The 27,652-nt window shown below is 31.6% G+C and overlaps 1 protein-coding gene across 8 annotated transcripts; it reads left to right on the top strand.

Moving 5' to 3' along the window:
- Positions 1–27,052, top strand: LOC126917226 (dynein axonemal heavy chain 3). Of its 8 annotated transcripts, XM_050723872.1 has the most exons (14): positions 1–154; positions 222–1,685; positions 2,275–2,502; positions 3,379–3,608; positions 3,688–3,900; positions 5,032–5,394; positions 5,478–5,688; positions 7,262–7,489; positions 7,555–11,379; positions 12,390–12,695; positions 13,296–18,332; positions 20,409–20,566; positions 25,699–26,467; positions 26,639–27,052. In XM_050723872.1, exons 2-14 carry the CDS (start codon positions 1,680–1,682, stop codon positions 26,933–26,935), a joined length of 11,871 nt encoding a protein of 3,956 aa, XP_050579829.1. In that variant the 5' UTR covers positions 1–154; positions 222–1,679; the 3' UTR covers positions 26,936–27,052. The 8 variants fall into 8 exon arrangements, with proteins under 8 accessions (XP_050579829.1, XP_050579833.1, XP_050579834.1 ...); XM_050723876.1 differs by lacking the exons at positions 25,699–26,467; positions 26,639–27,052 and adding an exon at positions 23,847–25,692; XM_050723877.1 differs by lacking the exons at positions 20,409–20,566; positions 26,639–27,052 and having other exon boundaries at positions 25,699–25,918.
- Positions 27,053–27,652: the final 600 nt, after the last annotated feature.

The raw sequence follows: 27,652 nt of genomic DNA on the forward strand, positions 1-27,652 counted from the left end.
CAATAAAACTTACGTAGTAAAAAGTATGTTACATGAATTTATATGTTCTTATGATTAAAAATAGGATTATATTATAATTCTCAACATTTTAATTAAAAAAAAAAAAAAAAAAAGAATATAACATAAGTGAATATATATACATATATGTGTGAAAGTACGTACTTACATACATATGTATGATTTAATCATCAAAATCTAATATCTTGTTCCTGTTTAAACAGAGACGCGTGTGTACATATGTACATGTGTAAAATGAAAATGAGAATGTATAATCCGTGACGCGATTGACGGTACTATCTTTAAGTCAATAAACGACTGTTTATTATAAATACGTATAATATTATATGAATTACAATGTGCTTGTTGAGTTATGGATGCTGAAGATAATCCATGTGATTATAATGAGCTACAGTTGACTTAGTTAACTGATGCTAAACACAAATATAACAGATGTGGCAACAATGATTGATGTAAACATAACCTAGTTAGTATGGCATCCCTCAAAGTTACAAAATATTTGTTTGTAGTAGTACAAACTTTTGTACAAAAATAGTACAAAAATATGTTAGATGAGAAAAATGAACGATGTAAGGAGGTTTAATGTTTTACATTACTTTTTTGATAAGTGTTACTTACAAATGCAAATGTATCTTTTTTTAAATAGAAATGCATATTTCCATATATTGATTATTATTATATTGATTATTAGGAATATTCAGTGTATAAATTAAAGATAGCTTTAAAGCTATTTTAACTTTCATTTTGTCATGTATAGCAAATGAACGACAGGGAGAATATAAGCACAAGAATATTTGCCTTATTATTGTTTGTAATAAGCATTTTTATTAAATTTCTGTTTAATTTTGTTGTTATTTTATTGGATTACAATGTATCGTATTAAAGACAAGTGTTGAAAATATTAAACATCAAGAATAAGGGACAAAAATTAATATTTTTAATATCTATATTTGAATTATTATTGATCAGAATATACTATGTTTCAATTGATTAAATTTAATAAATATTGTTAACCTATCTATTTTTATATGTGTAAACTTTTCCCTTAAATATTTTGTAATTTCAATCTTTTAATTTTATCATGTTAAATAAATGATATCTTTGTTTTTACAGCTCTAAATTTCTTTAAGTTTATTTTTGTTGGGGTTATTTTATATACAATAAAATTGTAGTTTGCTTTTTCACTTAGACCAATTCAAATGATATATAATTTTTTAATTTTATTTATTTATTTACTACATTTTATTTGCTTTTTGTACCCCTCCCCCTAATAACTATAAGGGAGATCCATATCCTTTACAAAATGCCTTACAGTATTTTTAAACTATGTTATCAGAGAACTTCGTTTTTATTACCTTGTTCTCCAGTTTCCTTATCAACTATCCTACTTCTAATTGCTTAAGATTCTACAGGCTTCGAATGTTTCCAGGTTCTTTATTTTCTTTTACACTCCAGTACCTCATACTAATGGTGAATTTACACTTATTTTGATTTTGTATCACATTTTACTTATTTATTCTAAGGTAATTTTGGTACTCATTATGTATATAATGGTAGATTTAATGAGTATTAACTCGTTATGGTTACCATAGTTACCCTTCTATTTACAATTAAAATAACTTCTTCAAGATAGTGAACACATCTAACATATAATTGTTTAAATGAAGGTAATACATTCAAAAAACAATAATTATATATTTTCTATTAAGATTTACATATGAGAAACAATATATAACAATAGATAAATATCATAATTTTACTATAATTATGAATTATTTTTTTATAATTTTACATTATTAAGACTGCAGTGTATTATATATATATAATCTTTATTTATATTTTTGTGGTATATTTAATATTTGTGCATAATTAAAAGTATATTTAGGATAAATTCTTGTATTTACTTTATGTTAATATTAGCGATAAAGTTTCCTAAAATTAAATTTTTAAAATGAAGTGATATTAATGAAATATTAAAATGTGATAATGAAATTTAGTATGAGATTGTAAATTTGCATTGAATATATTATACATATATTTAAATAATTTATAAAATAATAAGGAGGCAGGTGCAATCTAATATTGATTTTTAAGTATTATAGAGAATTAAAAACTAAGGTTTTTATATAATTTTTTATGGGTAGAATTACACTATACATTCAATTAACTGTATGAACATGTTTACAAACATACATATCATACAAACAATTTGGAACATAATTTAATTTACAACATAATTTCTTTATTTCTGGATAGAAGTTTACTAACTCATCAGCAGAATATATAAAAAAATATAAAAATGTGCAAAAAGAAACATCACCACAGTTTGTAAAGTCTTTATCAAATAATATGATTAGCTTGAAAGATTTAGCAGATGGTACATGGTTGTGGAGAACAATCCAAAAAGAGAAAGCAAATAAAAGATGTAAGAATAAAATATTAAAAACAAGCAAGCAAGAAAACAAAATGTTAACAGAAGAAAAGGTAACGTATTGTTAATTTTTATTAATATGTAAATTAAATTGCAAAGGTCTCTCTTTACACAAGAATATTTTAAACATAATGTTAAATATATTTAACATAATTTAAAACAAATTACACATAACTTTATTTATTATGTCAATTGTAAGGTTTGAATTTCCGTTGATTGAAATTCTGTGTATGAGGTAGAGCATCTTTGTCACAATGTGTGTTCGTGTTTCATATGAAGGTGAATCAATAATTATCCGTAACGCAGCTATAAGTTTTATTTCAACATAGATAACTTTTTCGATATACACAATCTCCTTATTTTCTATGAACATGAAAATACTTGTTCTATCGTTACATAAGTTTTTTTGTGCCCTCAGAAGAAAAAGATTTTTAGCTGAACATTAAATTACGCATGTAATATCTTTCGTTTAATCTTGTAAATCGACGGTTCCTTAAATTCAAGTTTGAGATATTGACTCATCCTCTGTATAATTCCGATCTCGTACCTTCCGTCTATTACCTACTTGACCTATTCAAAGTTCAAAAAGAGTTTAAGTAAACTGGAGGGCTCAAAAAGACATTAATTTTCTTGAAAATTCCATGGTATGATTACGCATTTAATGTCGTTGGTAAAATTTGAGGTTTACAATGCCAATCAAATTGTTATGAGTTCGTGTAGAAAACTTTGCTGAGTCACAGCGATATTATCATTGATTTTCTATTTCAATAATTAGTAAAGAAAACCTTAAATTAATTTTTGTTGTTCTTGGTTTTATGATAGGATATGTTTTTTTATCAATCAACATGATTAGGCAAGTAGTTTTGAAAATACTGCATTTAATTAGTATTTAGTAATACTTAGTTAATATTATCAAATTAAATTTACAGATGTTTCAAATAACTGAAGCTGAAATCCCAAAATCATTAGAAGAGAAAATAGAAGATATATTGAAAGAAAGTAATAAGAAACCTGAGGAACTTATTAAGGAAAAGATTCATAGCAAACCAATATATTTTAAAAACTATTGTATGAATGATAGCGATTTAAATTATTATGATAATACTTATCTTGAAGCAGCAAAAGAACGTATTTCTGATAGATTGCGAAAATTAGAAGAGTTGGTTTATACAATTTCTAATTAATATGTCCGTTTCCATACATAACAATAATTTTAGAAGAAAAATTTTTATTTGTAGTTTTGATGAACTAATAATGGAATTACAACTAGAAATTATTGATACTTATAAACAATTTCTTATAAAACCTTTGCGCCAGGAACATCCAATTTTAATTATACGGGCGCCTGTTCCGTGGCATCAATCTAAATTAATGGCAGGCCATTTTATGCATCATAATTTATTTATCGGAAATGAAATATTGAGAAATATTCAAAGTTTATATTTTACCAAGTAAGTATTGCAAACATAATATTTTATAATGTAACAATTTTGTATAAGACTTCGTAGATAATTGTAAAAATTAAAAGCAGTGACTATAATAAGTTTTTAATTCTATTGGAACATAGCAATCTTCGTTGGGTATTGAATATAAATGTTTACTATATTTCTAATACACTCTAATCGAAATATGTAGAAATACTTTTTATTGAAAATATATTTTGTTTTAAATATTCAAAAAATAATTTTCTTAACAAATTCAGCAAATTCTTAACATAAATATATATATATATATGTATGATCGGCAATGTAAATATATATGTGTCGAATATTTTTTACCACACTATGATATTCACAGTGTTATCATAATCGGTATGTCTCATTTGAACGATGTTACTTGTTAATAGCAAAAGTGACACCCGTTCGATCTCGTTTATCCATTTCTTCACTTTTCACTGCGACAAATTAATTAAAATCAATTTGATGGAGAATTAAACAAACCATACAAGGAATTATGCACTATCGTAGTTAAGTTGGCTAAACAATTTTAAAAAATATTAAATTATTCCTGTAATTTCAACGAGTATCTAAATATGTATTATTGTTCGTGCAACTTTTTTCAATTTGAGCAGTCTAATTTTCTTACATTTAATTAAATTTTATTAAATCGTTATAAGGAGTGGTAAACAAAATAAGTATGTTATTAGTTAATCTATGGTCAGCAACAAAATTCTTGTCGAAATATAGGATGCAATGCGTAACTGACACCACGGTTTTCGAGATAATAACTTGACAAAGAATGTTTTTAGTAAAAGTTAATTAGCTTTCAATCGACTATAAATGGTAATGTAAGACATTTTCGTAAGATTATTTTTTTAACAAAAAGTCAAGGTCATATTGCTTTTTGCCGTTATTTCGAAAAATCATTTCAAGGTCATATTACGATAGGTAGATGAATTCGTCATGCCATCAGGTACAACAGTATGAAATCAAAAATACGTAGTATCATTTTAAAAAATCGAGATAATCATACGTGCGTTTGAGAAAGATTTAATCTGTTGAAAATTTCTAAAAGATTTATTTTTGAAGCTGTATGCTTCAAGCTTAAAAATCAATGTGTATGAAAATAATTTATTTTTTCAGATATTATGACTTAACGATCGTTAAGCTTGAAGATTTAGGAACTATCCCCATTTCAGCAAATGAAATACAGCCTAAAATGAATTTATTATGTAATAAAGCTATAGATCAACTTGTTAAGTATTGGCTGGCTGACGTTGCTGAATTTTTTTTAGAGAAGAAATACGCTTGGTCTCGTTTTATTGAGAAACATTATAATGCATCTATATCACTGATTGAAAAATATTTTAGAAGTGTAAATACTCTTTTATCTTTACAATTGCGAATGATGGTGATGAAAACGTTGAATAATATTAGAGATTTTTTTATGAAATACAGTGACGGAAATTATTTTAAGGGTGATTTTGAGGATCTAATGTTTTACAAGTAAGTGATTTATTAATATAATAATATATTCATATTAGTTTTGATAATTTCTATACATAATGATCATTAAAGTTACATTTTAGAACTCCCTTTATAACAATAACAGTAGAGGCAGAACTTGGTACAATTAAATTAAATTGTAAACCGAGTATTTTAGAAGTACGTGCAATTATTTCAGAATGTTTTGATAAAGTTATTGAAGTTGGGGCAATGATTCCAAAAATTGAAACGATTTTATTTCCTGAATTGAAGAAGCAGGAGTTCTTATTCTCTGTATCACGATATGAAGAATCGGTAAAGGAAGTGTTGTAATTTTTGATCTTTTTAATATTAAACATTCTAATCTTTATATAATTTTGTGTTATACATATTGCTTTGTTTTATTAATTAATTTTGTATGTAATTGTTTTTAAGCTTATCTATACAATTAATTCTATTTTAAATTTAATGTCTGAAAGGTATTCATGCAAAAATAAATGAAATGATTTTTAAATCGAATAAGTAAGTAGAACTATTATTTATGGAATAATTAAATAAATATTACATATATTAGGCTGAAAAAAATGGAAAATGTCTTAATATTAATTAATACTAAAATTCTTTCGCTATATTCCATATGCTTTAATTAAGTAATTGAATCATAATATTTATGCACAGTATTTTTCTTACATATTATACTACGTTATACGTACTTAAAGCAAGGGTAGAAAGAAGAAAAATTATGCGGGTAAAAAACCAGTCAGGTATATTGCTGCACTAAGTGATAGCCCAAAAACCAGTCAGATATGCGAGATTAAGTGATAGTTCACTCAACATTTCTGTTTATTTCTAAATATACAATATTTCCTGTTTAAGTGGGAAATCAAATATCTGAAATCTCAAATATCTCAATATCTCAAATATCTGAAAGAATATGAATGATACGAAAAAATGTTTTACACAAAAACACATATTTTATAGTATCGAGGGAGACATACTATACTTTTATCTATTTGATCTCGCGATGATCTTGAAATGTTCTGTAAAGGTGACATTCAAATTTTTAAATGGATACTTCCATTTTTTATTACATATCCTTGTAGCTGACGTTCAGACATTTTCAAAACACTACGAGCTTGTAGCGTTCTTTCGCACCATCCGCCACATATCAACTTTTGCATTCGGTAGAGCAATACGTTTTTATTCAAAACTTTTTCTTGACCCATTTAAAAAAGAAAACGATAAAAATATAATACGACGTTACCTAGGAATCTACAGAGTGCCAGGAAACTGTTTGCCATGGCTTTTGGAGGTGATCCTGCATCTTCGGATCCGTAGAGAAATTGAATTGGAAAAATTGATCTTGAGCATGATTTTCACAGACAAATTTTTAGTACTCATCACGAGGAACAAAAGTTTCAAAGGAACTATATCTAGGAACTAGGTCGCAAATAATCCTCTCTGTTAGAAAAAAATATTTGAAGTTTCATTAATCCTTAAACTGATTTTATTCGTATGTTAAAGTCAGATATAACACAAATTAACAGATCTGTTCCAATTCGAAGAGATAAGATCACTTCCTAATGTCATAACATATATTTAGGTAGTTAGGTAGGCACCTCGATAACAGCTCATAAGAAATTTAATGCGCACAAATGTTTCAAGTGAGCTATCATTCTCTCCCGTTCTGTATATCTTAACTAGTGTATTACTTGAGGCGACGTACAATCTCTATAAGAATTGAATTTTATGAAGAATTCTATTACATTTCAAAATAATAAACCACTCGCTATTTTATGGTAGTTTTTGATATCGTATGATTAATTTCATATTTTACAAGCTCTATTCTTATTAGTTTTATCATTGTAACATGAAACAAATATTGTAGGTTTTAAGCATAATCACTGATGTACTAAATGTTGTCAGTGCTCATACGATGGGTCCACAAATTTATTTGAAATGTTACGAAGATTTTTTGTACATAATCGATGGCCAAGCTAAACGAAATTTAGACAACTTTTTTAAGATTGAACCCATGCCGTATCTACATGAATTTGAACAAAAAATAAAAAGTTATGACCAACTTAGAGAAGAAATTTCAGTGTTTCGTAACAAGGTAAACGTATAAATGATAAATATTTCGCAATAATATATCAAGTTTATGTATATTTTTAATTTTAGATTCCTCTGAACTTGGTAGAAATTGACTGCACCGTTTTAAATAACACTTTAAGGCAAATCCTTTATGATCTTCGCACAATTATTTGTAATTTCTTTGCAAATGAGTTACGATCCAATAATCGAGATTTGTGCTCTAATTTTGATATAATAGCAGAAAATATTTCAAAGATGCCTGAAAAGACGCAAGATGTTGTCGAGTTGTACAATTACTTGTGCGAGAGTCGAGATTCGACCATGTTTAATTTGAGAAGAAAATTATTGCGTTCTGTAGAATTGATTTTATTCCTTTTTAATTATCAAGCACCCACGGATGATGACATCCACTTAAATACTCGCACCATCACATGGCCGAAAGAAATGGAAACCGTAATGGACCTAGCAAACACAAGATTAAATATGAGAAAAGAATATCTCGAGGAAGTATTGCGTATAAGAAGGGATAATTTTGAACAAAAAATACATAACATGAAATTGGCAATCGATCAATTTAAGAAGAAGGATCCACCTGTACTAACTATGGAGGAGATGGAAGATGCGGTATTGGAAATTGAACATCTTTCTAAAGGGATGGAAGAGATTAGGATAGAAGTTGAAGAGATCAATGAAGAAGAAGGACTTTTAGACATGGAATTGAGTCCATACTTATTAGTTCCCACGATGTCAACCGTTGTCAATGCACTCGATACTCTATGGCATACGGTATTAGATTTTCATAAGAATTATGATAGATGGTTTAATGGTCCATTTGTTGATCTCGATGCCGAAGAAATCAAAGACGAGACTGATAATATCTGGCGCACATTATATAGGCTGGCTCGTATTCTTACTGACATTCCGGGTGCGCGAAAAATTACCGAAATGATTCGTGGAAAAGTAGAGAAGTTCAAACAATACATCCCACTTTTACAAATTATTTGTACTCCTGGATTACAGGACCGACATTGGAAGCAAATTAGCAAGGTAGTAAATGTCGATATAGTACCAACGCCCACAAGTTGTCTTTTTGACATGGTAGAACTTGGATTATTAGTTCATATAAGTAGACTTGAAGAAATATCGTCTGCTGCTATCAAAGAACACGCGCTCCAACAAAATTTACGAAAAATGAAGGAAGAATGGACGGATGTTAAGTTTCAATTCATACTATATCGTGAAACTGGCGTTCATATATTATCCGCTGTAGATGATATTCATCAATTATTGGACGATCATATTTTGAAAGCTCAAACGATGAGAAGTTCTCCCTTTATAAAAGCTTTCGAAGAGGAGATGCAGGCGTGGGAAAATAAATTACTGCAAATGCAGGATATCATTGATCAGTGGTTAATGTGTCAAGCAACTTGGATGTATCTAGAACCGATATTTAGCAGCGAAGATATAATGCGTCAAATGCCGACAGAAGCGAAGCATTTTAGAAGGATGGATAAAATTTGGCGTAAGATCATGGCATACGCTGTCGAACATAATCGTGTACTTGATGCTACAGGTATGCTAAATATATTGCAAGAATTAACATTATGTAACTCATTATTGGAAGAAATACAGAAAGGTTTAAACGAATATCTAGAGAAGAAACGTTTATTCTTCCCAAGGTTTTTCTTTTTGTCAAATGACGAACTCTTGGAAATACTCTCTGAAACTAAGGATCCACAGAGAGTACAGCCCCACTTGAAGAAGTGTTTTGAAGGTATTAGTAAATTGCGATTTACTAAAGATGAAGAAATTATTGGAATGTTATCGGATGAAGAAGAGTATGTTCCATTAAGTGGGAAGATTTATCCAGCGGATGCAAAAGGTATGGTTGAAAAATGGTTGTGTCAAGTAGAAGAACTTATGAGAACTTCCCTTCGAGACATTGCCGAGGAAAGTATTATCGCATATTTCAATACTGTTAGAGAAGAATGGATATTTTCTTGGCCTGGTCAAATTGTTATTTGTTGCAGTCAAGTACATTGGACTAGCGAAGTTTGCGAATCATTCGAAAATCATTCTACGATAGATTATTTACAGACGTGTAATCATCAAATAGAAAAAACGGTCACTTTAGTAAGAGGTAGATTGGAGCCGGGCGCGAGAATAACGATAAATGCTTTGATTGTGATAGATGTTCATGCTCGAGATGTAGTACGACTGCTCATTGACAAACAAGTGACTAACATTATGGATTTTGATTGGATATCACAACTGAGATATTATTGGTTGGACAATAGTATTTTGGTCACAATAATTACGACCTCTGTAGCATACGCTTTCGAGTACCTTGGGAATACTTCAAGACTTGTAATAACACCATTAACTGATCGATGCTACAGAACTTTAATGAGTGCGTTAAAATTAAATCTTGGTGGTTCACCCGAAGGCCCCGCAGGAACTGGTAAAACAGAAACAGCAAAAGATCTTGCAAAAGCTGTCGCTAAACAATGTGTCGTTTTTAATTGTTCGGATGGACTTGATTTTCAAGCAATGGGTAAATTTTTTAAAGGGCTTGCACAATCTGGAGCATGGGCCTGTTTTGATGAATTTAACAGAATAGATCTAGAAGTTCTCTCGGTGATTGCTCAGCAAATTTTAACCATTCAGATGGCTATAAGTTTACAATTGGAGAAATTTATGTTTGAGGGTACAGAGATTAAATTAAATCCCACTTACTATGTTATCATAACGATGAATCCTGGTTATGCTGGACGTCAAGAACTTCCTGATAATTTAAAAGTTCTTTTCCGTACAGTAGCAATGATGGTACCTGATTACGCTATGATAGGAGAAATTACTTTATATTCTTTCGGTTTCATAGACGCCAAGAATCTCGCAGAGAAGATAGTTCATACGTATAAATTATGTTCTGAACAATTAAGTTCACAAAATCATTATGATTATGGCATGCGAGCTGTAAAAACCGTGCTTACTGCTGCTGGAAATTTGAAGTTGAAATATCCCATGCAAAATGAATCTGTTTTGATTCTTCAAGCGATCATTGACGTCAATCTTCCGAAATTTTTGGCTCAAGATATTCCTCTATTTAATGGAATATACACAGATCTTTTCCCTGATACCAGTTTACCAGAACCTCATCGCGAGGAGTTAATAGAGTTAATTAGAATTGTTTTGAAGAAACGAAATCTTCAAGCCACGCCTTGGTACATGGAAAAAATAATCCAAATTTATGAGATGTTGTTGGTACGTCATGGTTTGATGATCGTAGGTCGTACATTAAGCGGAAAAACCCAAGCGTATCAAGTTTTGGCCGAAGCTTTGGGCGAGTTAGCTGGTAAAAGACGCGCTACTATGAGAGAATTTTCAACGATTTATAAGATTATTAATCCAAAGGCTATTACTTTGGATCAGTTATACGGTAGTTTTGATCCAGTATCGCACGAATGGAGCGATGGTGTCTTAGCAAACATTTTCAGGGAATTTGCACAAGCTATATCGCCCGAACGGAAGTGGATAGTTTTCGACGGACCTGTTGATGCTATATGGATTGAAAGTATGAATACGGTGCTTGATGATAATAAGAAACTCTGTCTGATGTCTGGAGAAATTATACAAATGTCACATAAAATGAATATGATGTTTGAACCAGCCGATTTGGAACATGCTTCACCAGCTACTGTCAGTAGATGTGGCATGATTTATATGGAACCATCTCAACTTGGTTGGAATGCATTATTTGATTCATACAAAACATACCTTAAAAATAAGTTACTTATCGAACAATATGAGTTAATTATTGAATTGATCGAATGGTTGACAGAGCCAATTCTGTATTTTGTACAGTATTATTGTAAAACATTTGTGGAAGCGTCAGATCTTCATATGTTCTTAGTAAGTAGAAATATATTTCTATTTACAATTCTATTTCTATTTAAATAATATATTTATTATATTTCATATATATCATATATTATAAAATATAGAAATATATTTCTATTTCTATTTCTATTTAAGTAGAAATATATTTCTATTTACAATTCTATTTCTATTTAAATAATATATTTATTATATTTCATATATATCATATATTATAAAATATAGAAATATATTTCTATTTCTATTTCTATTTAAGTAGAAATATATTTCTATTTACATTAATTGTATGGTAGATGCGTTCTTAACCTCTTCTCAAATAATAAATATATATACAGAATTGTAACATTATATATATGTAATATATTTATAATATGTTTAATATTTATTGAGATCAACGATTGATATAACGCCTGAAAATAGCAAAAAAGTTATACTGTTCTACAACTTAAGCGAATTGCACATGTTCCGTTGTGCGTTATAGGAGTTATTTATTATATTGATTGAATACTCCATCTTTTTTAAACATGCTTCTTTTTTTGTTGAAATTCCATCTTTAATTATTCTTATAACGAATCTCTAATATGTTATTATTGTTGAGAATTGTGGATCTTGATGGCCGAAATATTGTTATGGAAACATTAAATTTACACTGGGCATTACTATTAACGTAGACACATATTTATTTTATAAACGATTTCTAGAATATTCATCGATACACACTTGCACGCGTCTCAGCTCTTTCTTCCATACCCGACCTTTTGTAGACTGTTAACCGACCGAACTGTTTACATTCGTCTGTTTCTCAGTCGCCGCGCACACACATATCTCCACACACTGATATCCACATACAAACATCTCCACTACGCATTCGACCTAGTCCAGTACAAAAATTATACATATCTCAATAATTATATTAATAGCATTAAAATGCTAAAAGTATAAATTGGTAAAAATTAGACTAGACTTTATAGATCTTGAAATTCAGATCAGGATTTAATATATATTATTACAACTATTTATTTTAGTCTTTTACAAAACTTTTCACTGCAATGCTGGATGGAGAAACACAAGTTAGCACAGTTTGGCTTCAATGTGTTTTATTATTTAGTATGATTTGGGGAATGTGTTCAACATTAACGAGCGATAGCAGAAAGGCTTTTGACGTTTATTTAAGAAAATTATCACTTGGAAATGTCGAAGAATATCCTAAACCAAAAGCTTTTAAATTGACGAAACAGCAGCTTTTCCCTGATAAGGGAACCGTTTACGATTGGATATACGATAAAAGAAATAATGGATGTTGGATACCATGGATGGACACAGCATTACAAGTATTAAATACTTTAATAAACATTATTTCAATTCTTCTTTCCTTTTTGCAGTACTACGTTACATTTGTAAAATGTCTCAAGCATAATACAGATAGGCTTTTTGTGTTTCGTAATGACTGAATTGAAGTATAAATGCATTATTTTCCCAAAATAATTACAAAATATTAATGTAGTCTAATAACTATTTTTAACATTAGAAGGTTTTGACATGGAAATGTTGTCATATTCATGAAGCAGTTTATTAATTTCAAAAATATTACAATTGTTTAATATGAATAATTATTTTTCTTTTAATAATAGTTATGATCTTATTACTTATTATTATTTCATTTGATCTATTAAATTTGTATGATCTTTTGTCACATTAAAATAGTTCATAATTCGATCATCAAATGTTATAAAAATATTTACTATAAACATAGAGAATAATTTTTCTTGATGCTTAAAATAAAAATGATACTGTTATTCTAAATATATAATCCACAATAACATTCCAAATGAATACTTTGTAAATTTCTATTTATTTCTGAATAGATTTTACTGTAAGAGGCAAATTTAATGTCAATTTATGTGCCTAATTCATCTTTTTTTGTATCTTAGGCGTCTTTATTACCGGATGTAAAATCAAATGGATTAATTATCCCAACGACTGAAGTAGTAATTCAGTATTTCTTTATCAGAAATCTTCTACATAGAGCAATACCTATTTTATTTGTTGGGCCAACTGGCACCGGCAAATCAGTTATTGTATTAAATTATTTGCAGTTTCTACCTAGACAAAAATATATAGAGAATATTGTAAACTTCAGTGCTCGTACCACTGCTGCTCAAACCCAAGAGATAGTGATGTCTAAGTTAGATCGTAGAAGGAAAGGTGTATATGGCCCACAAATGGGAAAGAAGTGCGTAATATTCGTTGACGATCTAAGTATGCCGCAGGTAGAACAATACGGAGCTCAACCGCCAATTGAACTCATCCGTCAATGGGTGGATCATGGGCACTGGTTTGATTTAAAAGATACGACAATGTTATACTTAGTGGATATGTTTCTAATTTGTGCTATGTTGCCACCCGGAGGCGGTTCCAACATGGTCACATCCAGATTAACTCGGCACATGCATATAATTGGTATCGACTTTTTTGAAGAGGTGACAATGACCAAAATCTTCTCCTCGATTCTTGATTCACACTTTGCAAAGGGATTTGTACCGGAAATTTCAAGATTAGGAAAAATGATTGTAAATGCAACGATGGATATATTTCTCAACGCGATAAAAACCTTTCTACCTACTCCAGCAAAAAGTCATTATACTTTTAATTTGCGTGATTTCAGCCGGGTTATTAAGGGTATACTTTTGGTACCAGCCTCTAAAATGAAGGACCCGGATAAACTAATTAGACTATGGGTTCACGAAGTGTATAGAGTTTTCCATGATAGACTGGTCGATGATAACGATCGAGAAATATTGTTTGAAATGGTTCAGTATACTTGTTACGATCAGTTACGACAACCGCTGGGAAAAGTACTTAACAGACTATTACAAGAAGGAGAAACAATAACAAGTTCTCACATGCGTGACCTCTTCTTTGGTAATTATATAGAACCGGATGCTGAACCGAAAATATACGATGAAGTGGTAGATCTTGAAGATTTACAACAAAAAATGGATTATTATTTAACAGAGTACAATATGCTTTCTAAGACACCTATGTCGTTAGTTTTATTCAGATATGCTATTGAACACGTTTCTCGCACTTCGCGAATATTGCAACAAGAAAGTGGAAATGCTCTTCTAATAGGAATAGGTGGATCGGGTAGAAGTTCGTGCGCTAAATTGGCAACTAACATGTGCGAATATATTATGTATCAGATTGAAATTACTACGACTTACGAATTTTCGGAATGGCGAGAAGACCTAAAAAAGTTGTTACTACGTGTCGGGTGCGATGGAAAATCTACTACATTTATTTTTGGCGATCATCAAATAAAGGACGAATCTTTCGTCGAAGATATAAATATGGTTTTAAACACTGCCGATGTACCAAATTTATACGATACTGAAGAAAAGGCTGAAATTTTAGATAAAATGACGAATATAATGCATAGCATTGGTGGAAGAAAAGTTGAAATCACTCCTATGATTCTTTACAACTTATTCCTTGAGAGGATAATAAAAAACCTTCACTGGATTTTAACAATGTCTCCAATAGGGGACAAGTTCAGAAATCGCTTGCGAATGTTCCCCTCACTGATAAACTGCTGTACTATCGATTGGTATACAGTTTGGCCTGAAGATGCCCTAGAAAAGGTAGCACGAGTATCATTGCAAAATGTTAACATCAGTATGGATTTACGAGAAAAATGTGTTTACATGTCTAAAAAGTTCCATATAAGTATCGCATTGGCTAGTGAAGATTATTATAAGACACAAGGTAGAAGATACTACATAACACCGACGAGTTTCTTAGAACTTATTAAATCGTTTTGCAGGCTATATGATCAAAAAATCAAAGAAATTACCGAGCAACAAATGCGGTATGAAATGGGATTGGAAAGGTTGGATTTCGCAGCAGAACAAATAGCGGTTATGAAACAGGAACTTCAAGCCTTGCAACCTAAATTACTGGCACAATCCGAGTTAAGCAATAAGCTTATGGTTAGAATAGAGCAGGATACTATCAACATTGAAGCAAGAAAGGAGATTGTAGGCGCAGAAGAAGCTTTAGCAAACGAAGCTGCAGCTGCTGCACAGGCTATAAAAGATGATTGCGAAAGCGACCTAGCCGAAGCTACACCTGCATTAGAAGCTGCTTTAACTGCGCTGGATACCTTGAAACCTGCCGACATTAGTATTGTGCGATCAATGAAAAGTCCACCAGCGGGCGTAAGATTAGTAATGGAAGCTATTTGCGTTTTAAAAGGAATCAAACCTGAAAAAGTTCAAGATCCAGCAACTGGTCGAGTTGTGGAAGATTACTGGCCAGCTTCTATAAGGATATTGGGTGATATGAGATTTCTCGAGAGTTTGAAAAACTTTGATAAAGACAACATACCACCGGCATACATGAAAATAATTCGTGAAAAATTTATAAATGACAGAGGTTTTCAACCGGAAGCTATTAAAAAGGTTTCCACGGCATGTGAAGGTCTTTGCAAGTGGGTACGAGCGATCGAAGTTTATGATCGAGTGATTAAAGTCGTTGCTCCGAAACAAGCAATGCTGGCAGAAGCTGAAGCCGCCCTTGCTAAACAAATGGAGGCTTTAAACGCTAAAAGAGCCCTTCTTCAGGAAGTTACTCAGAAGTTACAATCGCTCAATGACGAATTTGCCGAGTGCATGAGAGAGAAGAAGAAGCTCGAAGATCAAATTGATTACTGCAAGAAAAAATTAGATAGAGCTGAAAAATTGCTAAGTGGTTTAAGCGGAGAGAAAAATAGATGGCAAGAAACAGCTACGATATTAGGTGCAAGCCTTAATAATGTTATTGGCGACGTTTTATTGTCCTCGGGAGTAGTCGCATATTTTGGAGCCTTCACAATAGAGTACAGAAATAAATTAATCGCAGAATGGCACAAATCTTGTGTAGAAACAGCAATTCCATGTGGAAGAAAGTTTAATTTGATTGATATCTTAGGTAAGCAAGTAGAAATTAGAGCATGGATCATTTTCGGTTTACCGGCAGATAACTTTTCTGTGGAAAATGGAATAATTGTAAAAAACGCTGATCGATGGCCACTTATGATCGACCCGCAAAATCAAGCAAACAAATGGATAAAAAATATGGAGAAAGAAAATAATTTATCAGTTATTAAACTTTCTGATCCAAATTATGTGAAAATAGTGGACACTTGTATACAGCTTGGCACACCTGTTTTGTTGGAAAATATTTTAGAAGAAATAGATGCGATATTAGAACCTGTGCTTCTTAAAAATATTTACAAAGAACGTGGTATCTTATATATGAAGTTTGGTGAAAACATAATTGAATATAATTCTGATTTTCGATTTTATATTACGACGCGTTTAAGGAATCCGCATTATTTACCAGAAGTAGTTGTGAAAGTAACATTATTAAATTTTATGATTACACCTCAAGGACTTCAGGATCAGTTACTAGGTATAGTCGTTGCTAAGGAATTACCCGTACTGGAAGAACGCAAGAATCAGTTGATTATAGAAGGTGCAAAGAATAAAAAGATATTGGAGGAAATAGAGGATAAAATTTTAGAAGTTTTATCTGCTTCGGAGGGCAATATTTTGGAGGATGAAACAGCAATTACAATATTGTCAACTTCGAAAACACTGGCGGAAGACATCGAAGCTAAGCAAGAGGTAGCTGCTAAAACAGCGATAGAAATTGATAATGCTCGTAACGAATATAAACCTGTTTCGAGGCACGGGTCTGTTCTGTTCTTCTGTATTTCCGAATTGGCAAACATTGATCCTATGTACCAGTATTCTTTACCGTGGTTCATTCATCTCTATGAAATGTCAATAGCAAACAGTGAAAGGAGTGAAAATCTAAATAATCGAATAAAAAATTTAAATACATATTTCACAGCTAGTATTTATAGAAACGTGTGTCGTTCTTTATTTGAAAAGGATAAATTGATATTCTCTTTTGTTCTGTGTGGTGGTCTTTTACGTGCTGATAAAAAGATAGACGAAGAACTTTGGACATTTTTGTTGGCAGGTGACGTAGCTCTAGATAATCCTTACCCTAATCCTGGCACTCCTTGGTTAACTGATAAATCTTGGAATGAAATAGTTAGAGCTACAAATTTACCTGAACTTGGAAAGCTACAACAATCTTTTGAAACACAAACGTTATATTGGAAGGCTTATTATGACTCATCTAATCCTCAGGAGGAATCTTTTCCATATCCATTCCAAAATGAGGGAGAAAATTTAAAGAAGCTAATTATACTTAAATGTATAAGACCAGATAAAATTGTGGCTGCTGTGCGAATGTTTGTTATACATAACATGGGACAGTCTTTCGTAGAACCACCACCATTTGATCTTCAAGCATGTTATAGCGATTCTAGTAACGTAACCCCTCTTGTTTTTATTCTTTCTCCTGGATCTGATCCAATGGCTGGCTTAATTAGATTTTCAGAAGATTATGGAATACCAAAAGAGAATTTGATGTCTATATCATTGGGACAAGGTCAAGGTCCAATAGCAGTGAACATGATAGATAGAGGAATAAAAAGAGGAGAGTGGGTAGTACTTCAAAATTGCCATTTGGCAGTGTCTTGGATGAAAGAATTGGACAGAATTTGCGATGAAATTATTATACCAGAAAATACGCATTCCAAATTTCGATTATGGTTAACCAGCTATCCATCGAAGGATTTTCCAATCTCTATTTTACAAAATGGAGTTAAAATGACTAATGAACCACCAAAAGGATTGAAGAATAATCTACTGAGGAGTTATTTGAATGATCCTATATCAGACACAAAGTTCTTTAACAGTTGCAATAAAATAAGTGAATGGAGGAGCCTCCTTTTTGCTCTATGCTTCTTTCATGCTGTTGTTCAAGAAAGACGTAATTTTGGCCCATTAGGCTGGAATATACCATACGAATTTAATGAATCAGATCTCCGCATTAGTATGTTACAACTCCAGGTAAGATAATGTAAAGTAAATCTCTACTCTTTATGTATAATAGAACATTTTTCATCCAAAAGAGTAAAATTCATATGTTGAAATTCTGCTCTGTTTGGAACAGAAACAAATATATTACGTATTATTTTAAATAAACTCGCTTGTTTTATATTTCTTTTAATTATGATCTTGTTATGATCAAAAAATTATTGTATAACGTCTAAATCTTTTCGTTGTGAAGGACAAACACTTGTGAGATTCATTATTGTTATAATGGATCAATTTGCATTTTACAATTCGAAGATTAAATTAACATTGTATAATAATTGTAAATGCCTCGCAAAAAAGCAATCTTTATGCATTTTTTATTCATATTTATATTCATATTTATATATTTTTATTTATATTAATTCACAGTATGTAATTAACAATAATCGATAAAGTAGTTTTTCTATTCGTCACTATAAAATATTGTATTAAATGTTAAATGTGTATATTATTATATTTTGTGGTATTATCATACAAGCTGATATTGACATGGTGGTACAACTAAAAATAGTTCGACTATATGAAAAAATAAGTCCAAAATGTAAAGCGATACTTTTTCGTGTAGGATTTCATTTTCGAATAAATCGACGTTGAATATACGCCAAGTACGCGTACATTTACCTACGCACCATTTCACTTACTCCTATCTCTAATGGATATTACTTCAAAGTTTGTATCGTTTTTGCATTCGAACATTTGATACAAAATTTTGTACAAAAAGATATTACTGACTTCGAAATGTACTAAAATTTAATTAAAAAAGTAGTTTCTATTTTATTTATACTTTATTTAGACACATATTCAATAACGATTAGAATTACTCACTTACTTGCTAAACATAGCATATTACATATATTGCAATCTAATCGAAGGTTATCAAAATATCGTAAAACGCTAATGCTTAATGGAATTATATGTACATCAAACTTGTCACTAAATTAAGATACAATCAATGCAATTATTGATGTTACAATTAGAAATGTATATTTGTTTGTATTTTTAATTTTGCGCCACCTTCGAATAGGTAGGAATATATTTAATATGCTATGTTTGGTAAGTAAATGAGTAATCTTAGTCGTTATTGAATATGTGTCTAAATAAAATATAGATAAAATACTTTGTACTTTTTAGCGCATTTCAAAGTCAGTAATATCTTTTTGCACAAAATGTTTTATCAAACGTTCGGATGCAAATCCCACACAGACTTTGCAATAATATCCATTGGAAGTAGAAGTGAGATCGTGCATAGGCAACTGTACGCGTATTCGGCAAATCGTTAATGTTGATTTATTCGGAAATGATAATATCTTACGAAATGAAATAACAAATATTATACGAAAAAATATGGCTTTACATTTTCAACTTATTCTTTCATGTAGATCCACACTCTTTTCGGTTGCACCATCAGGTTGGTATCGCTTTATACAGGGTGGTTGGCAACTGGTGGTACAAGCGGAAAGGGGGTGATTCTACGCGAAAAAAGAAGTCGAAAATATAGAATAAAAATTTTTCGTTTGAGGCTTTACTTTCGAGAAAATCGACTTTGAATTTTTGCTCGGTACGCGTGCACTTTATCACGTCTCGTTATAACGGATCTCACTGTAGATCATTGTCTCGATTGACGTTATGTTGGTAAACACTTCCAATGTGTTAGAAAGTGTTTATAGAAATTTAATTAGAAGAGCAGAAGTATGTGTTCGGTAGAATGGGCAACATTTTCAGCAATTTTTGTAATAATAAACTATATGATTACTTCATATTATTTCATTATGTATTCCTAATTTTCCATTACGGCAAAAACAAACTTAAACTGCGATAATATCCATCGAGACAACGATCTACAGTGAGATCCGTTATAACAAGACCTGATAAAGTGCACGCGTACCGAGCGAAAATTTAAAGTCGATTTTCTCGAAATCAAAGCCTCAAACGAAAAACTTTTATTCTATATTTTCGACTTCTTTTTTTGCGTAGAATCACCCCCTTTCCGCTTGTACCGCCAATTACCAACCACCCTGTATATTGAAGTTTCTTTTCCTTATATATTAGCTCTTTTTAAATGATTATGAGCAAGTACCGTTTGATGCACTTCTCTATTTAACGGGTGAATGTAATTACGGTGGCCGTGTAACTGATGATAAGGATAGACGTTTGATGAATTCATTATTGAAACAATACTACAATGAGGAAGTTATTACCGATTCACAGTAAGTTTTATGAATACATCTAGATATTTAGAATACGATAAATTCATAATCTATTAATTTACTTCTTTACGTTACTACATTAAATACTTTATCATTTGTAATGTATACGCGTATTTCTTATTTATATGTATTATGTTTATTAACTTCGATCTTACATCTATGAAATGGACTTCAGTTTTCAAATCTTTTAACTAAATTTTATCTTATACGTACATACAAATATATATCATTTACACATTTTCCAACTCATTTTCTTTGTTAAAAATTACATACAAAATTGCATACAGTAATCTTTTCTTCTTTTTTTTTATTTAATTTGTACTTTACAATTTGAGATTTGGTAAATGTTTCTAAGTTTATTGCTAAATAACATGTGGATGGCTACCCCCAACGAGATACCGTCTTCGAGTTTGTCTATTTTATTTCGTATACACCAATGTCCAGTTCTGCCCGAGCAGTCGAGCTGAACAGACGTGACAAACTGTGCTTCAGTGAAAGTGTGACAAGCAGTGAATTTAGGTAGACAAAACGACAACGAACACTGCCAAATGGTTAAAGCTCCAAAATGCAACAACAAAATCAATATAACAAACAAAGGTGAAATATACTACATAGATAAAGCTACAAATACGTTAAACAGAAATACGTTAAACCAATTAACAAAGAACAGGAAAGCTCGCCTGTAAAAGAAATGGGAACGTTGCAAAAGCACGAAAGAAACAGCTATAATGACGAACTATCACATCAAGATGAACATTGGAAGGTAAGAGCAGCACACGAAAAGCGTAAATAATACCAGGCACAAGCGCTATGAAAATTTCCGGTACGGAGAAACAACAGTAGCTACAAGACATCCCACACCAAAATCCATTCACTTCACTGATAGAAGACGTAGATCCGGACCAAAAAGAAAAAGCCACCACTCATATAGTTAAACCATCACCGATCTAAATTGATGCCCAAATAATAGATCTCCCAATTGAACTATTGAACAATACTGCTGGAAAAGAAAACTTCAGTATAGTAATTAAAACCGGAACAAGTAAAAGTGCAAACAAAAACCCCGGAAATGTTTAGAAAGGTGACGCAAGCATTAACCCTTAGAGTACTATGGGCGCGTATATGCGTCTGGCGAAAGCTATCGGCGTGGACTAAGGACACATATATGCGTTTTCTGTAAGTGCCCGGCATGGACTAAGGACGCGTATATGCGTTTGTCAATTTTTCCGAACACCTACGCAGAAGTAATACTATTACGTTTGTGTGAGATAAATATAAATGCATTCCTTAGTAACGGCAGTAAACAAATGCCAATAATGTCTCGTTATAACAGTTGTCTACCTGTTTCGCGGACAGTCGTATCTAATTATCAAGAAGAAAATGTGTTGTTTGTATGAAAAATAAGAGAATGCAGAAAATGCGATGTCGGATTATGTATCGATAATTGTTCTGAAATTTTTCACACACAACTGAATTATTAACTCGTGTTATATTTACTAAATTTAGATTTCTAGTTTATTGTTTTCTAGTTTATTACCCAAATTCTAGTTTATTGTAAATTTCAATGTTTATAATAAATAATTAATACTAAAAAATAACGCTCTTGAATCATTTAATCTCGTGCAAAAGAATTACTATAACTTATTACGATTTACGCTTTGAATAGTCAATCAACAGAGTTCAGTCTAACGAAAAAGTATTCCGTCCATAGAAATCGTCAGCGCTAGCCGCGCGCCGTCCGTACGGACCGCATAGGCCGCGAATATTCAGCACTCTAAGGGTTTTAAAGGTGAAAAACACTGGGTATCATTCCAGCTCAAAACAGAACATAGCTACAAAATAGTAATTAGAGGGCTACACCCAAGGACAAACACAAAAATATATGTGAGGAATTAGCAAAAATTGGACACCAAGCAAGAACAATAAATAATATAACCAGATACGATATGAAACAGCCATTGCAACTGTTTCTAATAGAACTTGAACCTAAAGCTAATAACAAAGAAACCTTTTACATTAAAAAAATCCTAAACGCAATAGTCGGACACACCTAGTCAGGCACATTAATTCAGAAACAGCAGTCACATAATTACAAGAGCATATCACAAAAATAGAAAAATGGCTACAAGATGAACAAATAAAAGCAAACTCCAGTAAATGCAGCCATATTACATTTACATGCAACCACATTACATTTACACTACGAAAACGGAAACCACTAAATATCCAATTGAATGGCACGCACATAAGACAAACAAGGGAAGTTAAATGCCTAGGACTGCACTTAACACACAACTTACATGAAAGCAACATACTAAATCAATTAGAGACAAAATACGGATAAAAAGAAGACAGATGCACTGGCTAACTAGTCGAAACTCTAAACTCAACATGGAAAACAAACTAAAAATTGACAACTAGAGTCGCTACAATCGAAAATACTCAGAACAATAGTCAATGCCCCATGATATGTCAGAAACGAGGATCTAAAAATACCAACGATCAAAAAAGAAATCGGCAGATACGCAAAAAAAAAAATACAAGAGAAGAACGACAACACATCCAAACTAGCTGGCTGCTCTCATAAATAGAAGACTAAAGAGAAAACAGCTCACTGATCTCACTAAAGAAATAAAATAGACAAATTCAAAGATAGTATCCCACTAGGGCTAGCCATCCACATGTTAATTAGCAATAAAGCTGGAAAAATTTATCGAATGCCCATCTGGACAAATTGTAAAGTACAAATTAAATAATAATAATAATAAAAAAAAATAACTAATGGCCAAAACTTTTCGCTTTCCACTGCCAACTCTCCTACCCATCCTCTTCTAAATAAGATCTTTCTCTATATCGTCTATAAACGTTATGAGTAACGTTGAACATAGAGCTGTCTGAGCCCTGTCTGATACGCTCGTGTGTCTAGAATTCTTCTGAGAGCTTATTGTTAATTGTTCCCCTTATTACGCGCAAATGGTTTCTTCATAAATTTTTGTAATTCTTTCAATGAGTCCTTTACTTATACCTCTTATCTCCATGACCTGCCAAAGCTTCCCCTTGCCTACCTTGTCAAAAATCACCTTTAGGTCCTCGAAGAACGCATAAATCTTGCTCCTCCGTTAATTTATTATTTAGTAAAAACGCTTCTAATTTTTCATACAGTGATAAGATTAAAATGGTGAGATATTATTTTCAAAAGTACAAAATGATTCACATAAAGCGTTATAAGCCGTTTTCACAGAAAGCATAGCAGATATCGACTAAGCTTTTTTCATTTCAGTGATACGAGAGAGCTGCTTATAATTATTTGAGGAACAAGAGATGTTTCTGAGATGACCACTAGGAGTCAACAAGATCCTTCCTTATTTTTTAAAAATGAAATACCATATTCTGTTCATTTAGATCTTATGAAACTGAATAAAATTTACTTGAAACATTTGTCGTTACTCTGCATAATTAAAGATGTATGACAGAAGGAATATCTCAAGGGGAACTACATGGAGACGTCAAAGAGTAATTAAAATAGACGTATTCTGAAGAAAAATTAAATTTATTAAGTATTCAAAATAATGACCATTCATTTCTAAACATTCATAAGTTATGAGTACAACACCTACAATAGAAAAAGATGCAAAGAGAAGAACATCACACATAGAGTAAACAAGTGTTTAGTAATGAACGGTTACTATTTCAAATACTTAATAAAATGAATTTTACCTCAGAATACATCTATTTTAATTACCCTTCAACGCATTGGCGTAGTTTCTCTTTAAGATCTTCCTTCTGTTATAACTCTTTAATTATGTAGAATAACGATAAATGCTTTAATTAAATGTTATTCAGTTTCATAAGAGCTACCTAAATGAACAGAGTATAATATTCCACTTTTAAAAAAATTAAGGAAGACTCTTCTTGACCTCTAGTAGTTGTTCGGGATTTAGAGTGGTTGTTGGTTACGTCCCATGACTCTCTACATAAACCAGACTTTATCCCTCGGGCAAGATGGCCACCAGATGTCTAAACACCCTTATCGCGGACTTTCAATAATCTTAAGACTCCATCATAAATTTTAGCATTTTTTATAGTGAAGATCCTGAAGATCACACACGTATCTTTTAAGTTGAAGCATTCCTTTGAGTTATAGTCCATTCCGAGAAAACACGGGATAGTGGGTTTTGCCCATGTACAATACCATCCACGAGCGATCTTCGATTGGGAGCGGCCAGCGCCCATTCTTTCAACCAACCAGCCTTTCCCTTATTCAATTAGCAGCAATGATCGTTGCCCTCATTTTCCTAACCAAGAGTGCCATCAACGAATCTGCTTGTTCCGTACTTCCATCACTAGTTTTCCTCCGCGACAGCACCATCACCGAAGGACATTAGTTTTTCAATCTTCAATCGGTCAACATCTTAACTTGCTAGTGATTCTCTTCGTGTTATACTAAACAGTGCAAATAAATCAACTAAACATAACATTACTCTGCATCTTTAATCTACCTCCACCTTGAGCGTTAATAGCGTTCACGGTTTGTGATATCAACCGATCAGTTGCAACCTGACTGATCGCCAATTAGTTGAGAATTCGCACCATATGGCCACTCCAAATTCCGAACATACTTGAACGGTTACGTTAAAAAGTTGTAACGTGTGTAATTACGCTTAGTACATTCGGAAGGGATGTAGATCTACAAGAGTGCGATTGTGTACAGACTATCTTAACTTCTAATTACTCCACATATTCTACTGGTTTATTGTCGACTATTACTGTCTGTTTCGTTGTAGTTCTAGAGCTTCTGATTTTCTCGAGTAAACTGTCTCGTTCACATTTACACTTATCAATGTCGATGATTGATCTTTAAAGTCGGATCCAATGTTGCAAGTTGTCTCAAATAGTCGTTAGATTCCATTACTTTCCCTCGAGATAAAGGACTAAGATGGTTGCTAAATTTTGTAAACCCGATGTTCCTTTACTTTTCCTTTTTCCAATTTTCCTTTACTATAGATACATATATAAAATGAACAATCAACACACTTGAATTCAATTTTTTGAGAGCAATTAAAATCTTTATATACACCGTGATAGATAAGATATCCTGTATAAACTTGTGTACTTATATATTTTTAATACAGGTATTGCTTTACACCAAGTTGTACATATCGTCTACCAGAAAATACAGATTATCACGGCTGTCTAGAATATATTCGTAATCTGCCAATTATCCAACACCCAGAAGTATTTGGTTTACATGAAAATGCAGATATAACAAAAGATAATCAGGAATCATTGCAACTACTTAAAGGGACTCTATTAACTCAACCACATATTACTAGTGTGGGAGTTGAGAGAGATATCGACGATGTGGTTTACGGTCTATGCGATGATATTTTATCAAAATTAACGTTGCGATTTGATATTTTAGAAATTTCTAAAAAATATCCAGTGCTCTATATAAATAGTATGAATACGGTTCTCCGTCAAGAACTCATTAAATTTAATAACCTCGTTGATACGATTAAAACTACTTTAGTAGATGTACAAAAAGCCATTAAAGGATTGGTTCTAATGTCATCTGAGTTGGAAGAAGTTTTTCTCAGTATGAGTATTGGTACAGTGCCAGTTACTTGGAGTAAAAGATCTTATCCTTCGCTAAAATCACTCGCAAGTTATATTAATGACTTATTAGACAGATTAGCATTTTTCCAAGACTGGATAGATCATGATGCACCAACTGTGTTTTGGATATCTGGCTTCTTCTTTACTCAATCTTTTCTTACGGGTGTCTTGCAAAATTATGCCCGTAAAAATAAAATTCCAATCGATAGATTAGATTTTCAATTTGAAGTAACTCAGTTTGAAACTCATGTAAGAACAGCACCACCTTATGGAGTTTACATAAGGGTAAGACTTTTGGCTAAGTATTATATCACTCAGAAATAGAGTAATACAAATTTAATAACCTTTGTATAATATTTCTTTCTGCTGATAGAACATATTTATAAAATTGGCATATAATAATAATAATATATATAAATAAACAATTGTTCTAAGAAAATTTATTTGAATTTTTAGGGTCTATATTTAGAAGGAGCAAGATGGAATAGGCAGTTACAAGAAATTGATGAATCTGAACCAAAGATAATGTTTGATCTCCTTCCTGTAATGTGGTTGAAACCTGGTATAAAAGCTGAATTTATTATTGAATACGTGTATCATTGTCCTGTATACAAAACAAGCGAAAGACGTGGCGTTTTGGCTACTACTGGTCATTCTTCCAATTTTGTATTATATATTTTATTACCAACACACGTTGACGAGTCTCACTGGATTAGAAGAGGAGTAGCTTGCTTGTGTCAACTTGATGATTAAATTATTAAAAAAATATATCATTTCCTACATCAATCTTATATGTAGATGTCAAAATAATATTACATTTAAGAACTATGTATATGAAAATTTTTAATAAAATTTTTACAAAAGATACAATTCTATTCAAAAGTCACATCTTAAAGAATTAATTTTTGAAAATTTGAATTAATAATTCTGTATTTTCGATCAATCGCGGGGAGACGCGGTCGCCAGGAAGCGCGTCAGCAGGAGTCGTAAATTCTCATTACGATTATAAGAATCGACACCACGAACAGATCGATCCCCTTATTTCTTGTGGGATAATAGGGGTGATTGATGTGGTATAACACTGCGATTAACACGGTTATAAAATTTGTATTTCCAATACTTAATACACTAAAGAGTTACACCGTTACGTATGATATAAATGTCGTAGTCGATACTTTGAAGTATGATACTCCGATAGATGAGCACTGAATGTTCTTTCGTAATAGAGCAAGGCTTTTATAGAAGAGAGTGACTTTCGTTTAGACTAATGTTAACAGAGCATTGTAAAAGTGAATGCACGTATTTCAATGAAATGATTACACTCCGCACTCGCGAAAGAATTTTGGACAATTTAGTAATGCATATTAAACTTATGACACACACTCGTTACCGAAGAGGGTTATTGAATTTTGTTGGATCAATTTCTAGAAATCTATTTGGAATTCTGGATGACGATGATTTAGAATTAAT

Source organism: Bombus affinis, chromosome 6 (assembly GCF_024516045.1).
Source record: "Bombus affinis isolate iyBomAffi1 chromosome 6, iyBomAffi1.2, whole genome shotgun sequence".
Classification (NCBI taxonomy): domain Eukaryota; kingdom Metazoa; phylum Arthropoda; class Insecta; order Hymenoptera; family Apidae; genus Bombus; species Bombus affinis.